The sequence below is a fragment of the Schistocerca cancellata genome, chromosome 2, assembly GCF_023864275.1.
Source record: "Schistocerca cancellata isolate TAMUIC-IGC-003103 chromosome 2, iqSchCanc2.1, whole genome shotgun sequence".
In the NCBI taxonomy this organism is placed as follows: Eukaryota; Metazoa; Arthropoda; class Insecta; order Orthoptera; family Acrididae; genus Schistocerca; species Schistocerca cancellata.
In genome coordinates this window covers 550,719,272-550,733,431 of record NC_064627.1, presented here as the reverse complement: position 1 = coordinate 550,733,431, position 14,160 = coordinate 550,719,272, and the positions used below count along the sequence as shown (strand labels likewise).

Sequence of the window (14,160 nt, the reverse complement as noted above, 5' to 3'; positions counted from 1 at the left end):
TAGTGTTCAAAAGTTGTGATATATATATATATATATATATATATATATATATATATATATATATGTGTGTGTGTGTGTGTGTGTATGTATGTATGTATTTACCTGAATAGTGTTCAAAACTCGTGATATATATATATATATATATATACACTCCTGGAAATGGAAAAAAGAACACATTGACACCGGTGTGTCAGACCCACCATACTTGCTCCGGACACTGCGAGAGGGCTGTACAAGCAATGAACACACGCACGGCACAGCGGACACACCAGGAACCGCGGTGTTGGCCGTCGAATGGCGCTAGCTGCGCAGCATTTGTGCACCGCCGCCGTCAGTGTCAGCCAGTTTGCCGTGGCATACGGAGCTCCATCGCAGTCTTTAACACTGGTAGCATGCCGCGACAGCGTGGACGTGAACCGTATGTGCAGTTGACGGACTTTGAGCGAGGGCGTATAGTGGGCATGCGGGAGGCAGGGTGGACGTACCGCCGAATTGCTCAACACGTGGGGCGTGAGGTCTCCACAGTACATCGATGTTGTCGCCAGTGGTCGGCGGAAGGTGCACGTGCCCGTCTACCTGGGACCAGACCGCAGCGACGCACGGATGCACGCCAAGACCGTAGGATCCTACGCAGTGCCGTAGGGGACCGCACCGCCACTTCCCAGCAAATTAGGGACACTGTTGCTCCTGGGGTATCGGCGAGGACCATTCGCAACCGTCTCCATGAAGCTGGGCTACGGTCCCGCACACCGTTAGGCCGTCTTCCGCTCACGCCCCAACATCGTGCAGCCCGCCTCCAGTGGTGTCGCGACGGGCGTGAATGGAGGGACGAATGGAGACGTGTCGTCTTCAGCGATGAGAGTCGCTTCTGCCTTGGTGCCAATGATGGTCGTATGTGTGTTTGGCGTCGTGCAGGTGAGCGCCACAATCAGGACTGCATACGACCGAGGCACACAGGGCCAACACCCGGCATCATGGTGTGGGGAGCGATCTTCTACACTGGCCGTACACCTCTGGTGATCGTCGAGGGGACACTGAATAGTGCACGGTACATCTAAACCGTCATCGACCCCTCGTTCTACCATTCCTAGACCGGCAAGGGAAGTTGCTGTTCCAACAGGACAATGCACGTCCGCATGTATCCCGTGCCACCCAACGTGCTCTAGAAGGTGTAAGTCAACTACCCTGGCCAGCAAGATCTCCGGATCTGTCCCCCATTGAGCATGTTTGGGACTGGATGAAGCGTCGTCTCACGCGGTCTGCACGTCCAGCACGAACGCTGGTCCAACTGAGGCGCCAGGTGTAAATGGCATGGCAAGCCGTTCCACAGGACTACATCCAGCATCTCTACGATCGTCTCCATGGGAGAATAGCAGCCTGCATTGCTGCGAAAGGTGGATATACACTGTACTAGTGCCGACATTGTGCATGCTCTGTTGCCTGTGTCTATGTGCCTGTGGTTCTGTCAGTGTGATCATGTGATGTATCTGACCCCAGGAATGTGTCAATAAAGTTTCCCCTTCCTGGGACAATGAATTCACGGTGTTCTTATTTTAATATATATATATATATATATATATATATATATATATATATATATATATATATATATATATATATGACATTCAATTAACAAATTTCCTCTTTCTGACGGACACACGTCCAGATCGTCCGCCCATGGTGACCTCTCAAAACTCTGGCATCTCTCTCTCCACATGCACCACTGCTGGCAGCTCATCTCAAACTGCCCAACGCTACGCGCTGTTCACATCCAACTGCCCAACGCTACGCTGTCGAATATTCCAACAATGAGTCCAGCCAGCCACAGACTGCACACAGCGTAGTCAGCGGTTTTCACACAGAGCACTACGTGGAATTATGAACATAAAAACCTAAACAGCATACTTACAATATAAAGCTCACAAGCAATTTAATTCGGCATCTTAAGAATTTAAAATGAGATTAACAATTGTCAGACACCATGATTAACAACCAGAGCATTTTTTAAATACATCTTAATGGTAGTGAAACCAAAATTTAAAACAATGTCACAATGATTACGAAAACCGACAACTATATAACACGGTGTTACAAAAGAAACTTTTAAAACACCTAACTTCCCTTAGATAATGAATGTCGACGGTTCCGGGTTTGGATCCCAGATACTCTTGCTCAAAGCTGGCTACTGTTAAACACCCATGTAGTTCCATTACACATACCAAATCGTTACTTCATAATTTTGACTGAATAATGAATCATCATCCGTGCCTATAGCTTACATAAAAATTAGGCATCACTCAAGGTTTGCCCGAAACATGTCAACATTAGATACAAGATACAAAATGTTAACAACATCAGATTGACGTTCGTCTCGCTTGTGTCGCTGACAGCTTTAATATTCTACAAACCTGTTCCAAGAAACAAGTTAACAACATTTGCAGCTAACTAAAACAGTTCTGGCTAATCAAGTGCAGAAGTAGCAAAACCACCAGCTTACAGGGCCCAATAGAAAATTATCCGTCTAGGAACATACTAATCAGATTAACATGCGGGTCACGTATTAACGTGCCGTGTCCAAAACGTCAGAATAATCAGCTACATCTGACACTTCACACTGGCAGGCCACAACTTCCGAAACGCCCCGCTTGCTCTCTGAACGACACCTCCGCGGCTGACGCCTACCGCCTCGCGCCCACTGACCTCAGCTCACAGCCAGCTTCCCGACACGGCTCAGAGCCGCGATCTATCACTGCCTCGCCAGAGAGAGCGTACACCATTTCTGCCCAGTGACTCATGGACCCAGACATTCTAACATGAACAAAAAGTAGTGCCACTCTTGGCGGAGTATATTAACAGTTTGTGCTAAGCATCTAAGAGACCAATACAGTTATGAACATGGCTGTTATTCAGCAACTGTGTACTAGTTTCAACATAGGATTAAACAGCCAGCCGGTTGCATATAAACGATAGGTACATTGACCTATGTTTCGACACCTACTAGGGATGCCCTCATCAGAATAAATGTTGCTAAATCGTAAAATAACATTATTAAAAAGCAATAGCCAAAATTTGGGCACATTTAGAAAAGGCTACAGCGTTATTCTTTACTTTTGACAGGAGCATAGCTGTTCAAAATTCTGACTATTGCGTTTTAGCAATGTAATTTCATGATTTTGCAACATTTATTCTGATGAGGGCACCCCTAATAGGTGTCGAAACGTAGATCAGTGTACATACCGTTTACATCTACAGCTACATGATTACTCTCCTATTCACAATAAAGAGCCTGACAGAGGGTTCAGTGAGCCACCTTCAAGCTGTCTCTCTACCGTTCCATTCTCGAACGGCGCGCGGAAAAAACGAGCACTTACATTTTTCTGTGCGAGCCCTAATTTCTCTTATTTTATCTCCCTAAGTAGGTGAGTACCGACAGAATGTTTTCGCAATCGGAGGAGAAAAGTGATGACTGAAATTTCATGAGAAGATCCCGTCGCAATGAAAAACGCCTTTGTTTTAATGATTGCCGCTCCAAATCACGTAGCATGTCTGTGGCACATTCTCCCCTATTTCGTGATAATCCAAAACGAGCCACCCTTCTTTGTACTTTTTCGATGTCATCCGTCAGTCCCACCTGATGCGGATCCCACACCGCACAGCAGGACTCCAGAGCAGGGCGGACAAGCGTGGTGTAAGCAGTCTCTGTAGTAGACCTGTTGCACCTCCTAAGTGTTCTGCCAACGAATCACAGTCTTTGGTTTGCTCTATCCACAACATTATCGACATGATCGTTCCAATTTAGGTTATTTGTGATAGTACTCCCTAATTATTTAGTTGAATTTACAGCCTTCAGATTTGTATGCCTTATCGCGTAATGGAAATTTAGTGGATTTCTTTTAATACTCATGTGAATAGCTTCACACTTTTCTTTCGTCAGGGTCAATTGCCACTTTTCGCACCATACAGATATCTTATCCAAATCATTTTTCAATTCGTTTTAGTCATTTGATTACTTTACAAGACGGCTACTAAGATTTTCTCCTATATCGTTAATACAGATCAGGAACAATACAGGACCTATAACACTTCCTTGGGGAACTTCTGTTTTACTCCATGACTTTCTGGCTATTACTACGAACTGTGACCTTCGAGACAGGAAATCACGAATCCAGTCACACAAATGAGGCGATATTCCATAGGCACACAATTTGGTTAGAAGACGCTTGTGAGGAACGGTGTCGAAAGGCTTCTGGAAATCTAAAAATATGGAATCAATTTGACATCCCCTGTAGATAGCACTCGTTACTTCAGTATAAAGTATAAAGAGCTAGTTATGTTTCGCGAAAACGATATTTTCTGAATCCATGCTGACTGTGAGTCACTAAATCGTATTCTTCGAGGTACTTCATAATGATCGAATACAGTATATGTTCCAAAACCTTACTGCAAATCGACGTTAGTGATATGGGCCTGTAATTCAATGGATTACTCCTGCTTCCCTTTTTGGGTATTGGTGTGACTTAAGCAATTTTCCAGTCTTTAGGTACGGATCTTTCTGTGAACAAGCGGTTGTATATAATCGCTGAATATGGAGCTATTGTATCAGCATGCTCTGAGGGGAACCTCACAGGCATAATATCTGGACCGGAAACCTTGACTTTATTAAGCGATGTGAGCTGCTTTGCGACACCGAGGATACTATATTTCTCACCTTGGCAGTTGTTCCTGATCGGAATTCAGGAATATTTACTTCTTCTTCTTTGGTGAAAGAGTTTCGGAAAATCGTGTTTAATAACTCTGCTTTAGTAGCACTGTCATCAGTAACTTCACCGTTGTTATCGCGCAAAGAAGGTACTGACTGTGTCTTGCCACTGGTGTGCTTTATGTATGACCAGAATCTCTTTGAGTTTTCTGCCAGATTTCGAGACAGAGTTTCGTTATGGAAATTATTAAAAGCATCTCGCACAGAAGTATGCGCTATATTACGAACTTCTGTGAAACTTGGCCAGCGTTCTTTTAAATTTGGCCTGCTTTTTTGGCTGCTTCTGAAACAACGATCTGACCCGTTTTGTGTACCAGGGGTATCAGTACCATCACTTAATAATTTATGTCTGTCTCTTAAAACGACCTTAAGAGGATTTTTATCAGCTTTTTTAAATAGACGTACTTTGCGTATCTTTTTGATGGATGTAGGTGTTACGGTATTCAGCCTAGTAGCAACTGCCTTATGGTCGCTAATCTCTGTATTCGTCACGATACTCACTATTTGTTGCTAAGGGGTCAAGTATGCTTTTGCAACCATGGGCTCATGAAGTAATTGTTAAAAAAAAATTCTGAGAAAGCATTCAGTATAAGTTCGGATGACGTTTTATAGCTGACGCCGGCTTTAAACGTATAATTTTTCCAGCGTATCGAGGCTAGATTGAAGTTACCTCCGATTTATTACCAGGATTAAGTCATATCCCCCCACCAGATCTCAGATGTAAAGACATTCTCTTAAGACAATTAAACAAAATAATGGACAATCCAGAACTACCGATACATTCTGTCATCAGTAACGCAAATGCTAGTCCCCTGCGTTCGAGAAAACCACCAACAAGATATGGCATGAACTTGAGGAACAGCAACTACCATACTACCATTGAGTGGCAGAAGAGACCTAACGACAAATGCTGCCCAAAATGCCCCCTGTAAAGAGCTGTATGAGTGGAGTATCTATTTGAAATGAAACTCAAGTTTTCTTTGAAATGTTCAGCAACTATATATTCTGAATCGAGGGGTCAGAAAAACAGTATATGTATGAGTGTCTGGTGGCTGATAGCTATACGAACGACGTAAAAGGAGCGATTTTTGTATGGCACAGGATACAAATAGTATGTTTACTACATCGAGACGGTACTCGGTGATATATTGCTGGGTTGGAGACCGGTCATATGAATAAACATTTTGCAATCAAGATGGATTATAAGTAACATTGTACAAACGAATGGTGTACTCACCTTATTAGCAGCAGGACACGAGGTGCGCTGTCTCTGGCGATCTATCTGCAATGGGTTGGCTGTTTCATCCCATGTTGAGGTAAGAGATTAATAATAATTAGTAACTCGAAAACGAATACATTTGTCGACGTGGTAATTGATATAATCAGTCTCACAAATGTCGTATGTTGATGGGAGTAACACACCTGATTCGCCACCACGTTACAGAACATTATTGACGTGCTCCAGAAACCATTAATTCGAGAATATAAGACAGGTCTAGACACTTGTTCAACACGAGGACAATGGTAATCAGAATTCAAAAACAGACACAGATTTAAAACATTTTTTAGAGCGCTCGGACTAACAAAAATAAAAGTGATGCACAAAAAAGTATTAAACGTCAGATACGGGACTATAAACGGTAAAAAGGACAGGTTTATACTACACATTTAATATTCAACAGCAATGTAGTTAATTTATGCAAGTCTTTCAGAGGTAGGATAAAATCAAACTTTTGAGATACCACTGTCGAACTTTCCTTTCAGCTATACTTCCCAGACTTGGCTGGAGCATAGGAGTTCCCAATTGGGAATATTTGAGGGGATTCTTCTAGTTCTGGCGTTTTAGGGCTCAGTTGGTAAAAATGAAAGCCTTATAGGATCTCTTTGTTATCCGTCTGTCTGTTCGACTGTTAAAAGCCCTTTTTCTCAGGAACGGGTATCAGATTAAAATTTGTGTCAAATACTAAGGCCTGTGGGCCCTTGGTGGTGAAGAAAGAGAAGCTTCTAGGTCAATGCACTCAAAAGATACAGTCGTTTATGTCACATTTTTGATACTCGCAAACTCACTCATCAAAACCAATAGGACATTTCGCGTCGGCCTAGGATCACGAAATTTGGCAAGAGGCAACGTTTTACAGTAGAACCAAAGGAAGAAATCTGAAAACTGTTAGTTTGTAACTACATCACATGAAAAATATTTCTTTTGACTTTTTTTATCCTTCGATTCCCGGCGGGGTCAGGGATTTTCTCTGCCTCGCGATGACTGGGTGTTGTGTGATGTCCTTAGGTTAGTTAGGTTTAAGTAGTTCTAAGTACTAGGGGACTGATGACCATAGATGTTAAGTCCCATAGTGCTCAGAGCCATTTGAACTTTTGTTATCCGATATTAAACTTGAAATTAAAACAATCAGAGTAGTTCTGCATTCACGCTGAATGGATCGCAAAGGTAAAAGTCACACATCGGGCAAGGAATGACTTTATTGTTCATATGACGCATTTCGGAATTTATCCATGCTCAGATATCCAGGAGCGATAGCGTGCGAATGTTTGTTTCACATACCACTTGAAACGCCAGATTTACGTGCAGTGATTGCTCCTGCATATCTGATCATGGATACATTCCACAACACGTCATATGGACAATAAAGTCATTTCTTGCCTGACATTTGACTTTTTACGATTGCGACCCAGTCAGTCTGAATGCAGAACTACTGATTATTTATAGTGAAGGTCGCCTGCATCCTGCATGATTTTCATTCTCTAAAATCTTGGAATCTCCAGCGACAGTGTCGATAACAGGCAAAAGTGGTCGAGATTCTCGATTCTCAGAATGTATGAACTGTCTAGATAAACACAATTAAGTTTGTGTGGGACACTCAGTGCGCGAGTCCTACTCGCCCTTAGTAAATTTTTAGTTGTGCAGCACGAAGGCTGTTTTCAAAATAGTTTTCCACTGTGTTGAGTTTGTTTTATTTACAATAGATTTTGAAGCTTTCCGTGGCTTCATCTCGAGGGACTTAAAGCACAATTATCGACATAGCACACGCCCGAATTGATATCATGTTGCTATATACAGCGTTCTCTAACGTGGTAAATTTCATGGTACAGAATAAAGTTGTGGGTGTATACAGTTTAGATAATAGTGCACAAGTGCCTCAACGTTAAACTGTAAAAGCATTCAAAATCATTTCCAAATAAAATAAATAAAAACAAAAAATGGTTCAAATGACTCTGAGCACTATGGGACTTAACTTTTGAGGTCATCAGTCCCCCAGAACTTAGAACTACTTAAACCTAACTAACCTAAGGACATCACACACATCCATGCCCGAGGCAGGATTCGAACCTGCGACCGCAGCTGTCGTGCGGCTCCAGACTGTAGTGCCTAGAACCGCTCGGCCACTCCGGCCGACTAAACAAAAACACATCTAAGTGGAAATTAGTATGGAAATAGTATCCATAAGAGAACAATTTACAGCAGAAGTTCCCATATCCAGAATCATGGAAGCTAAAAGAGAAGTTCTATCATTCGCTCTAATAACCAAGGATGCGTCTCAAAAACATTCATTGGAGCAGGGCGATTGGAAATATTTTATTTGAGGAACATTATTGTTTATTGTATTCTTAACTGTTTGAATACTTTTTCTTTCTTGTTGTTAGCCCACCTCCTAGCCGAATGATCAGCGTAGATGGTTGGTATGCGGGAAGACCTCGGTTCGGCTCCAGGTAGTGCCTAGGATTTTTTCCTTACCAGGAAGACTGGCAGTAATTTAATTCAATCTCATTATGCCAACTGAAGATCTACTTAAACCAGAAGTACCGGTCGACAGTCTGAAAAGTCGTCAAAACGACCGGGAGTGCGGTGTGTTCATCACTTGCCCTTCCACACGTTGCCACATGATGCCGCCAGGCAGAGGCCGACGCCAACGAGAGGAACTTGCCGTGGCGCGTACGTCACAGCACCTGACACTGCAAATCTTAGAAGTGCCAGCAGCCGTCTCCGTCGAAGAGCAAGTTACTGTTTCAGACGAGTTGCGTCCAGCGAGGGGTCTAGACACTTCATCACATAGGAACCCGAGAATGGTCCATCCAGTCAGCCAGCGTGCAGAAGGCTAACTGAATATTTTGAAGGCGTTACGGAACTCGGTCGGGAAATATACGACCAAAGAAGCAAGACCTGAATAACTAAAAGTTTTAATGCTCGTCTGAGCAAAGCTGAATAAGTGACCTGAATGAAAGTGCACTTCTCATGATTGTCCAGAAATCCCTGGAAGGAGGTACATGGCTAAGGATGAAAGCGAGCAGACCCAGAGCGAATAAACAAGTCCCGGTCCTGGGCGTGACCTGTACAGATGTCCCTCCTGGACAGCTATCTGATCTGAACTCTCGTTTCAGAGGCCGCCGCCTCCACTTTTTACCATGTGGCAGGCCACGCCGCCCCTCCCACATTCGCTCTTTTGGCCTCTGCCCTGAGAGGTCTCGTGTATGACCGTACATGGTCACCACCAACGCACTGCTGCGTCTCACGGCTCTCCACGAAAGCTCACGTTAAACCTCATGAGTCTACGTAACGTTCCCGGCCAATGCCCAAACCAATTCCCTTCCTGTGGCGTCTCCTTTGCACTCTGAGTACTTTCTAGAAAACTTATTCGTTTCTGGCTGCTGTCCTGTTGCCTTTCAGGCCTTTAATTTTTAAATATGCAACAGAGTTCAGTGATTCCTGACTGTGCGTTTAAATCCAAGCGAAATTTCGACAGCACATGACAAAGGTAAGACCTTTAGTGGATACGTTTCAATTACAAATTTATTTCCCGTGGGTCCTCCACGGAGGTGAACTTTCTGTAAGTGTGGCGGACAAGACAATTAGTGTGACGTCGCAAGTTCTTTTCAAGGTCAGTATTTCTCGTGGGCCCCGGCAGAGGATGACGTGGCGGCCGGTCGACGTCCCACGGGTCTCCAGGGCCCAGACGAGGAGCTGGGTTTTTTGTCCGTTCCCTACTCCTAAAGGTAAAGTTGGTTCTTCAAATAATGACCCAGTGTTGCGTCAGGGACTTTCCCGTGAACACCAGGCGTGCTGGTAGTGGGGTACAGGTAGTCCTAATCGCGAACATTCGGGAGGGATTTTTTTGGATCTATCCTTTTCCTTACAGCCATGGAAAGCCACCTGGAAACGTTATTCAGGATCGAGGGAAGAGGATTATTTTTAATTTAAGTCTGTGACAAATGTTTCTTTTGTTTAAAGCACTACAAACCTCAGGCCATGTTGTTGTGAAGATTAAGTTACTGAAACTTTCTGCCAGATATAAGCTGTGAGTCGACCCTGGAGCAAGTGTTCTACCAACTGAACTACCCGAGTATGTGCCACCATCCGTTCTCACGGCACGGCCTCCGCTAGTACCTCATCTCTTACCTTCCGAGCTCAGTTGGTAGAACACTGGCCCACGAAAGGAAAATATCTCCTATTCGAGACGCCACCCAGCACACAGTTATAGCCCCCAGTAAGTTTTGTATCAGCGCACACTCTGCTGCAGCGTGGAGACTCATTCCGGAATTTAAGTGTACTGTTTTGTCTGTGGCACAGAACTGCTTCTGGTCCTCGCCTGCTGCGGACCTGCAGCACTTCCTGGGCAGCAGCGCCAGCCTGGAGGTGCACCAGCAGCACGTGGAGGGCCTGGTGTCGGAGTACCACGCCGTGCTGCAGGGCACGCTGCGCGCCCTGGGGCTGCACCGGCAGGCGGACGCCTACCCCCTGCACCAGCTGCGGCTGGACATGGACCACTTCGCCGCACACGCACTCTGCATGGCGTCAGTGATGCCACCCATGATTCTAGCGCCCGAATCCCTGGGCAAGGACGCCGAGGAAGCCGTCAACAACAGCCAACGCGATGATACATTTTTCAGACAAATCGTATCCAACCCTGAATTCATTTCACGCATCAAGTACGTCCTGCCAGCATACGAAAAGGTTGGTGCGATGTAGCAGGGGAAACTCGTTTCTGATGAACAGATTCAAAGACCATCCTTTCTTTCTTCTGGAAGGAGTCACACAATGCTCAGGCAGACTGTGAATGCTGTTCAGTACCGTTTAGGCACCCCTGGAGTCAAACTTTACGTGGACTCATGATTAGCACTACAATCTTATGAGCAAGTGTTCCTGTTTATGAAAGAGTATTAATACACTCACTGTTAGAAGTGGTTCTCCGATACGCAGAACAGTAACAGCTAAATTTTTTATGTAATGCTACTTATTAAAATGTAATTTGCTAATATGTAACTTTTAATAAATGCACTGAAACGAAGTGTATGGATCGATGGATTTGAAATCAATAAAGATACAATGACACGGAACTATATAAGTAAAACGGTTCATATATACCAAACTTGCAACGTACTGTACACTATCGACAATTTACCATTTGTGTCAGACCACGATTCGAAATGGATCCCAATATACCGTGAGCACTCGCATTAACCACAGGGGAATCGTTTTTTATTGATGTTTTAGACCAGTGTCATAGAAAGTAAGTTTGAAACAAAAAATAAAATTATTTTCAGTATTTTCATAACAAGCATTTGTTTCTTTCAAACACTGTCAATACAAAATACTTGTCTGATTTTTCAAATGCAATTTTTTCTTCCTTTTCTGTACTCATCAAATGAATGTTCTTTTCTCACAGTTCCAAGTACATACACGGTATTGAATTTTGATTTTTCTGTCGACCCTTTCGTCATAATGGAAAGCAGATTTCTTGATTTCTTACTCGGACTCTGTGCTCCCGTGTGGTATCGAAAAACATACAAAGCTTAAATCTTTTCCCATCTGCAACCATCTCCAGCCTGGAACAATCCTTGAATCTTCTATCGAACTCCCGTCCCCTACTATTTCCTGATCTGGAATTTTCATTTTCTGTGCAGTGTACCCAAACTCCGTATCAAATGCCCGAAAACACATTCTGGAAGCGTAATGACTAAACAGTTCCAACACATACTCGTATTTCGTGCCACAAAACTCACTCTCGGAAAGCAGTCCGCACACTTCCAAGAAAAAATTACACTTCACTAATGTGAGAAACACCGACCGGTTAGCGATGACCTACCCCGCGACCAAGTAAGCACGTGACCCCACGTGCTACAGCAATTCTACCTTCCATACCATCTGGTGGCTTTAAATATTAGACTAGAGGTTTTCAAACTCTGGATTCCTTTGTGGCACCATCATCTTCATCAGAAATATAGGAGCTCCTCTGAACTTAAAACATGCTACCACGCATCGACTCCTTTACCCGTTTCCAACAAACCTAGGTACTCTGCGCATTTCTGAGCCTAATTTCTCACCTTCTTATAATGCAACGGAAACAACTTTACCACTGCTTTCGTCACTAACAAATATGGTTTCAGACTTGAGATTACCATCCAGTTTATCGTTATTGTCCAAACATTGTTGTTTGTTCATTGTAGACTTGCACTACGAAATAATGATGAAGCCGCCATGTAACTTCAAGAAGAGGAATTTTCAACACGGAGAGTTCTACATACATCAAAAAAAGTTTTACGTCACCCCAGTTCCCAGAACTCCTAAGGATAGACGTTGACTGTAGATATTGTATCACAGACACTGTCCCTTTGACTGTTCAGAGATGTCATTAAACCCGCCCAAAGATGTGAACAACCATGCATGAGCAGTGTCTATTAGATGGAGGGAGTCCGACAGCCGATCAGTTCCAGTCATTTCACCAGGAAGGAGGTACACGGCTCGTGTTGTCTGTAGTTCAACCATGCTTAGACGATCAGTACCGCGATTCGATCGCGTCCGCATTGTTACTTTGTGCCAGGAAGGGCTCTCAACAAGGGAAGTGTCCAGGCGTCTCGGAGTGAACCAAAGCGATATTGTTCGGACATGGAGGAGACACAGAGAGAGACAGGAACTATCGAAGACATGCGTCGCTCGTGTCACCCAAAGGCTATTACTGCGGTGGATGACCGCTACCTATGAATTATAGCTCGAGGAGCACTGGTAGCAACGCCACCATGTTGAGTAAGGCTTTTCGTACAGCCACAGGACGTCGTGTTACGAATCAAACTGTGCGCAATAGGCTGCATGATGCGCAACTTCACTCCCAGCGTCCATGGCGAGGTCCATCTTTGCAACCACGACACCATGCACCGCGGTACAGATGGGTCCCAAAACATGCCGAATAGACTGCTCGGGATTGGCATCACGTTCTCTTCACCGATGAGTGTAGCATATGCCTTCAACCAGACAATCGTCGGAGGCATGTCTCGAGGCAACCCATCTGGTTGAACGGCGTGGACACACTGTCCAGCGAGTGCAGCAGGGTGGAGGTTCCCTGTAGTTTTGGGGTGGTATTATGTGGGGCTGACGTATGCCGCTGGCGATCATGGAAGGCGTCGTAACGGCTGTACGATACGTGAATGCCATCCACCGATCGATAGTTTAACTATATCGGCAACATACTGCCGAGACATTCGTCTTCATGGACGACAATTCGCGTCCCCATCGTGCACATCTTGTGAATGATTTCCTTCAGGACAACGAAATCTTTCAACTAGAGCGGCCAGCGTCTTCTCCATACATGAACCCTATCGAACATGCCTGGGATAGATTGAAAAGGGCTGTTCATGGCCGACGTGACGCGACAACCACTCAAGGGATCTACGTCCAAACGCCATTGAGGAGTGGGACAATCTGGACCAACAGTGCCTTGATGAATTTGTGGATAGTATTCCACGACGAGTACAGGCATGCATCAATGCAAGAGGTCTTGCTACTAGGTATTAGAGGTACCGCTATGCACCGCAATCTGGTCCACCACCACTGAAGGTCTCACTGTGTGGTGGTGCAACATGCAATGTGTGGTTTTCATGAGCAATAAACAGGGCGGAAATGATGTTTATGTTGATCTCAATCCAATTTTCTGTACAGGTTCGGGAAATCTCTGAACTGAGGTGGTGCAAAACATTTTTTATGTGTTTAATATAACGGCACAGAGGTCCTGACTTGCACTATCAATTATTGGGATAGTTTGCTTAAGGAAGCTGTAGGCGTTAAATTTGCATGTCACTTTAAAAATAGAGTCCCAAGTTCTTGCTTAAATTCTACCTGGAATTCTCCTCACTTGGTCAAACAACTTGCTCACACACTTTCACTATCGATAACGTCTTGAGTGTGTTGTCTTTGGTTGTATGCTGGTTCTACTTGTTTACAGTGTGTATCGTCTTCCTGCATACGCCATCTTTTGTCTCCTGGTTTGATGCAGCCTCGAACACCGACGGTCATGCATGCAATTCTGTCATTTCATAGCTTTTTTTGATGTGTGTGTCTTGTGAAGCTCGCCCAATAATTGCATAATGTAGTTTTTCAATCACAGAGAGCAAGAATA

The 14,160-nt window shown here is 44.3% G+C and overlaps 1 protein-coding gene across 1 annotated transcript in view; it reads left to right on the top strand.

Moving 5' to 3' along the window:
* Positions 1-11,237, top strand: part of LOC126156185 (uncharacterized) — a 120,048-nt gene extending 108,811 nt beyond the window's left edge. The window contains exon 4 of the mRNA XM_049916282.1: positions 10,341-11,237. Within this exon, the coding sequence (XP_049772239.1) occupies positions 10,341-10,739 (399 nt within the window). The 3' untranslated portion in view covers positions 10,740-11,237. The remainder of the gene's footprint in view (positions 1-10,340) is intronic.
* Positions 11,238-14,160: the final 2,923 nt, after the last annotated feature.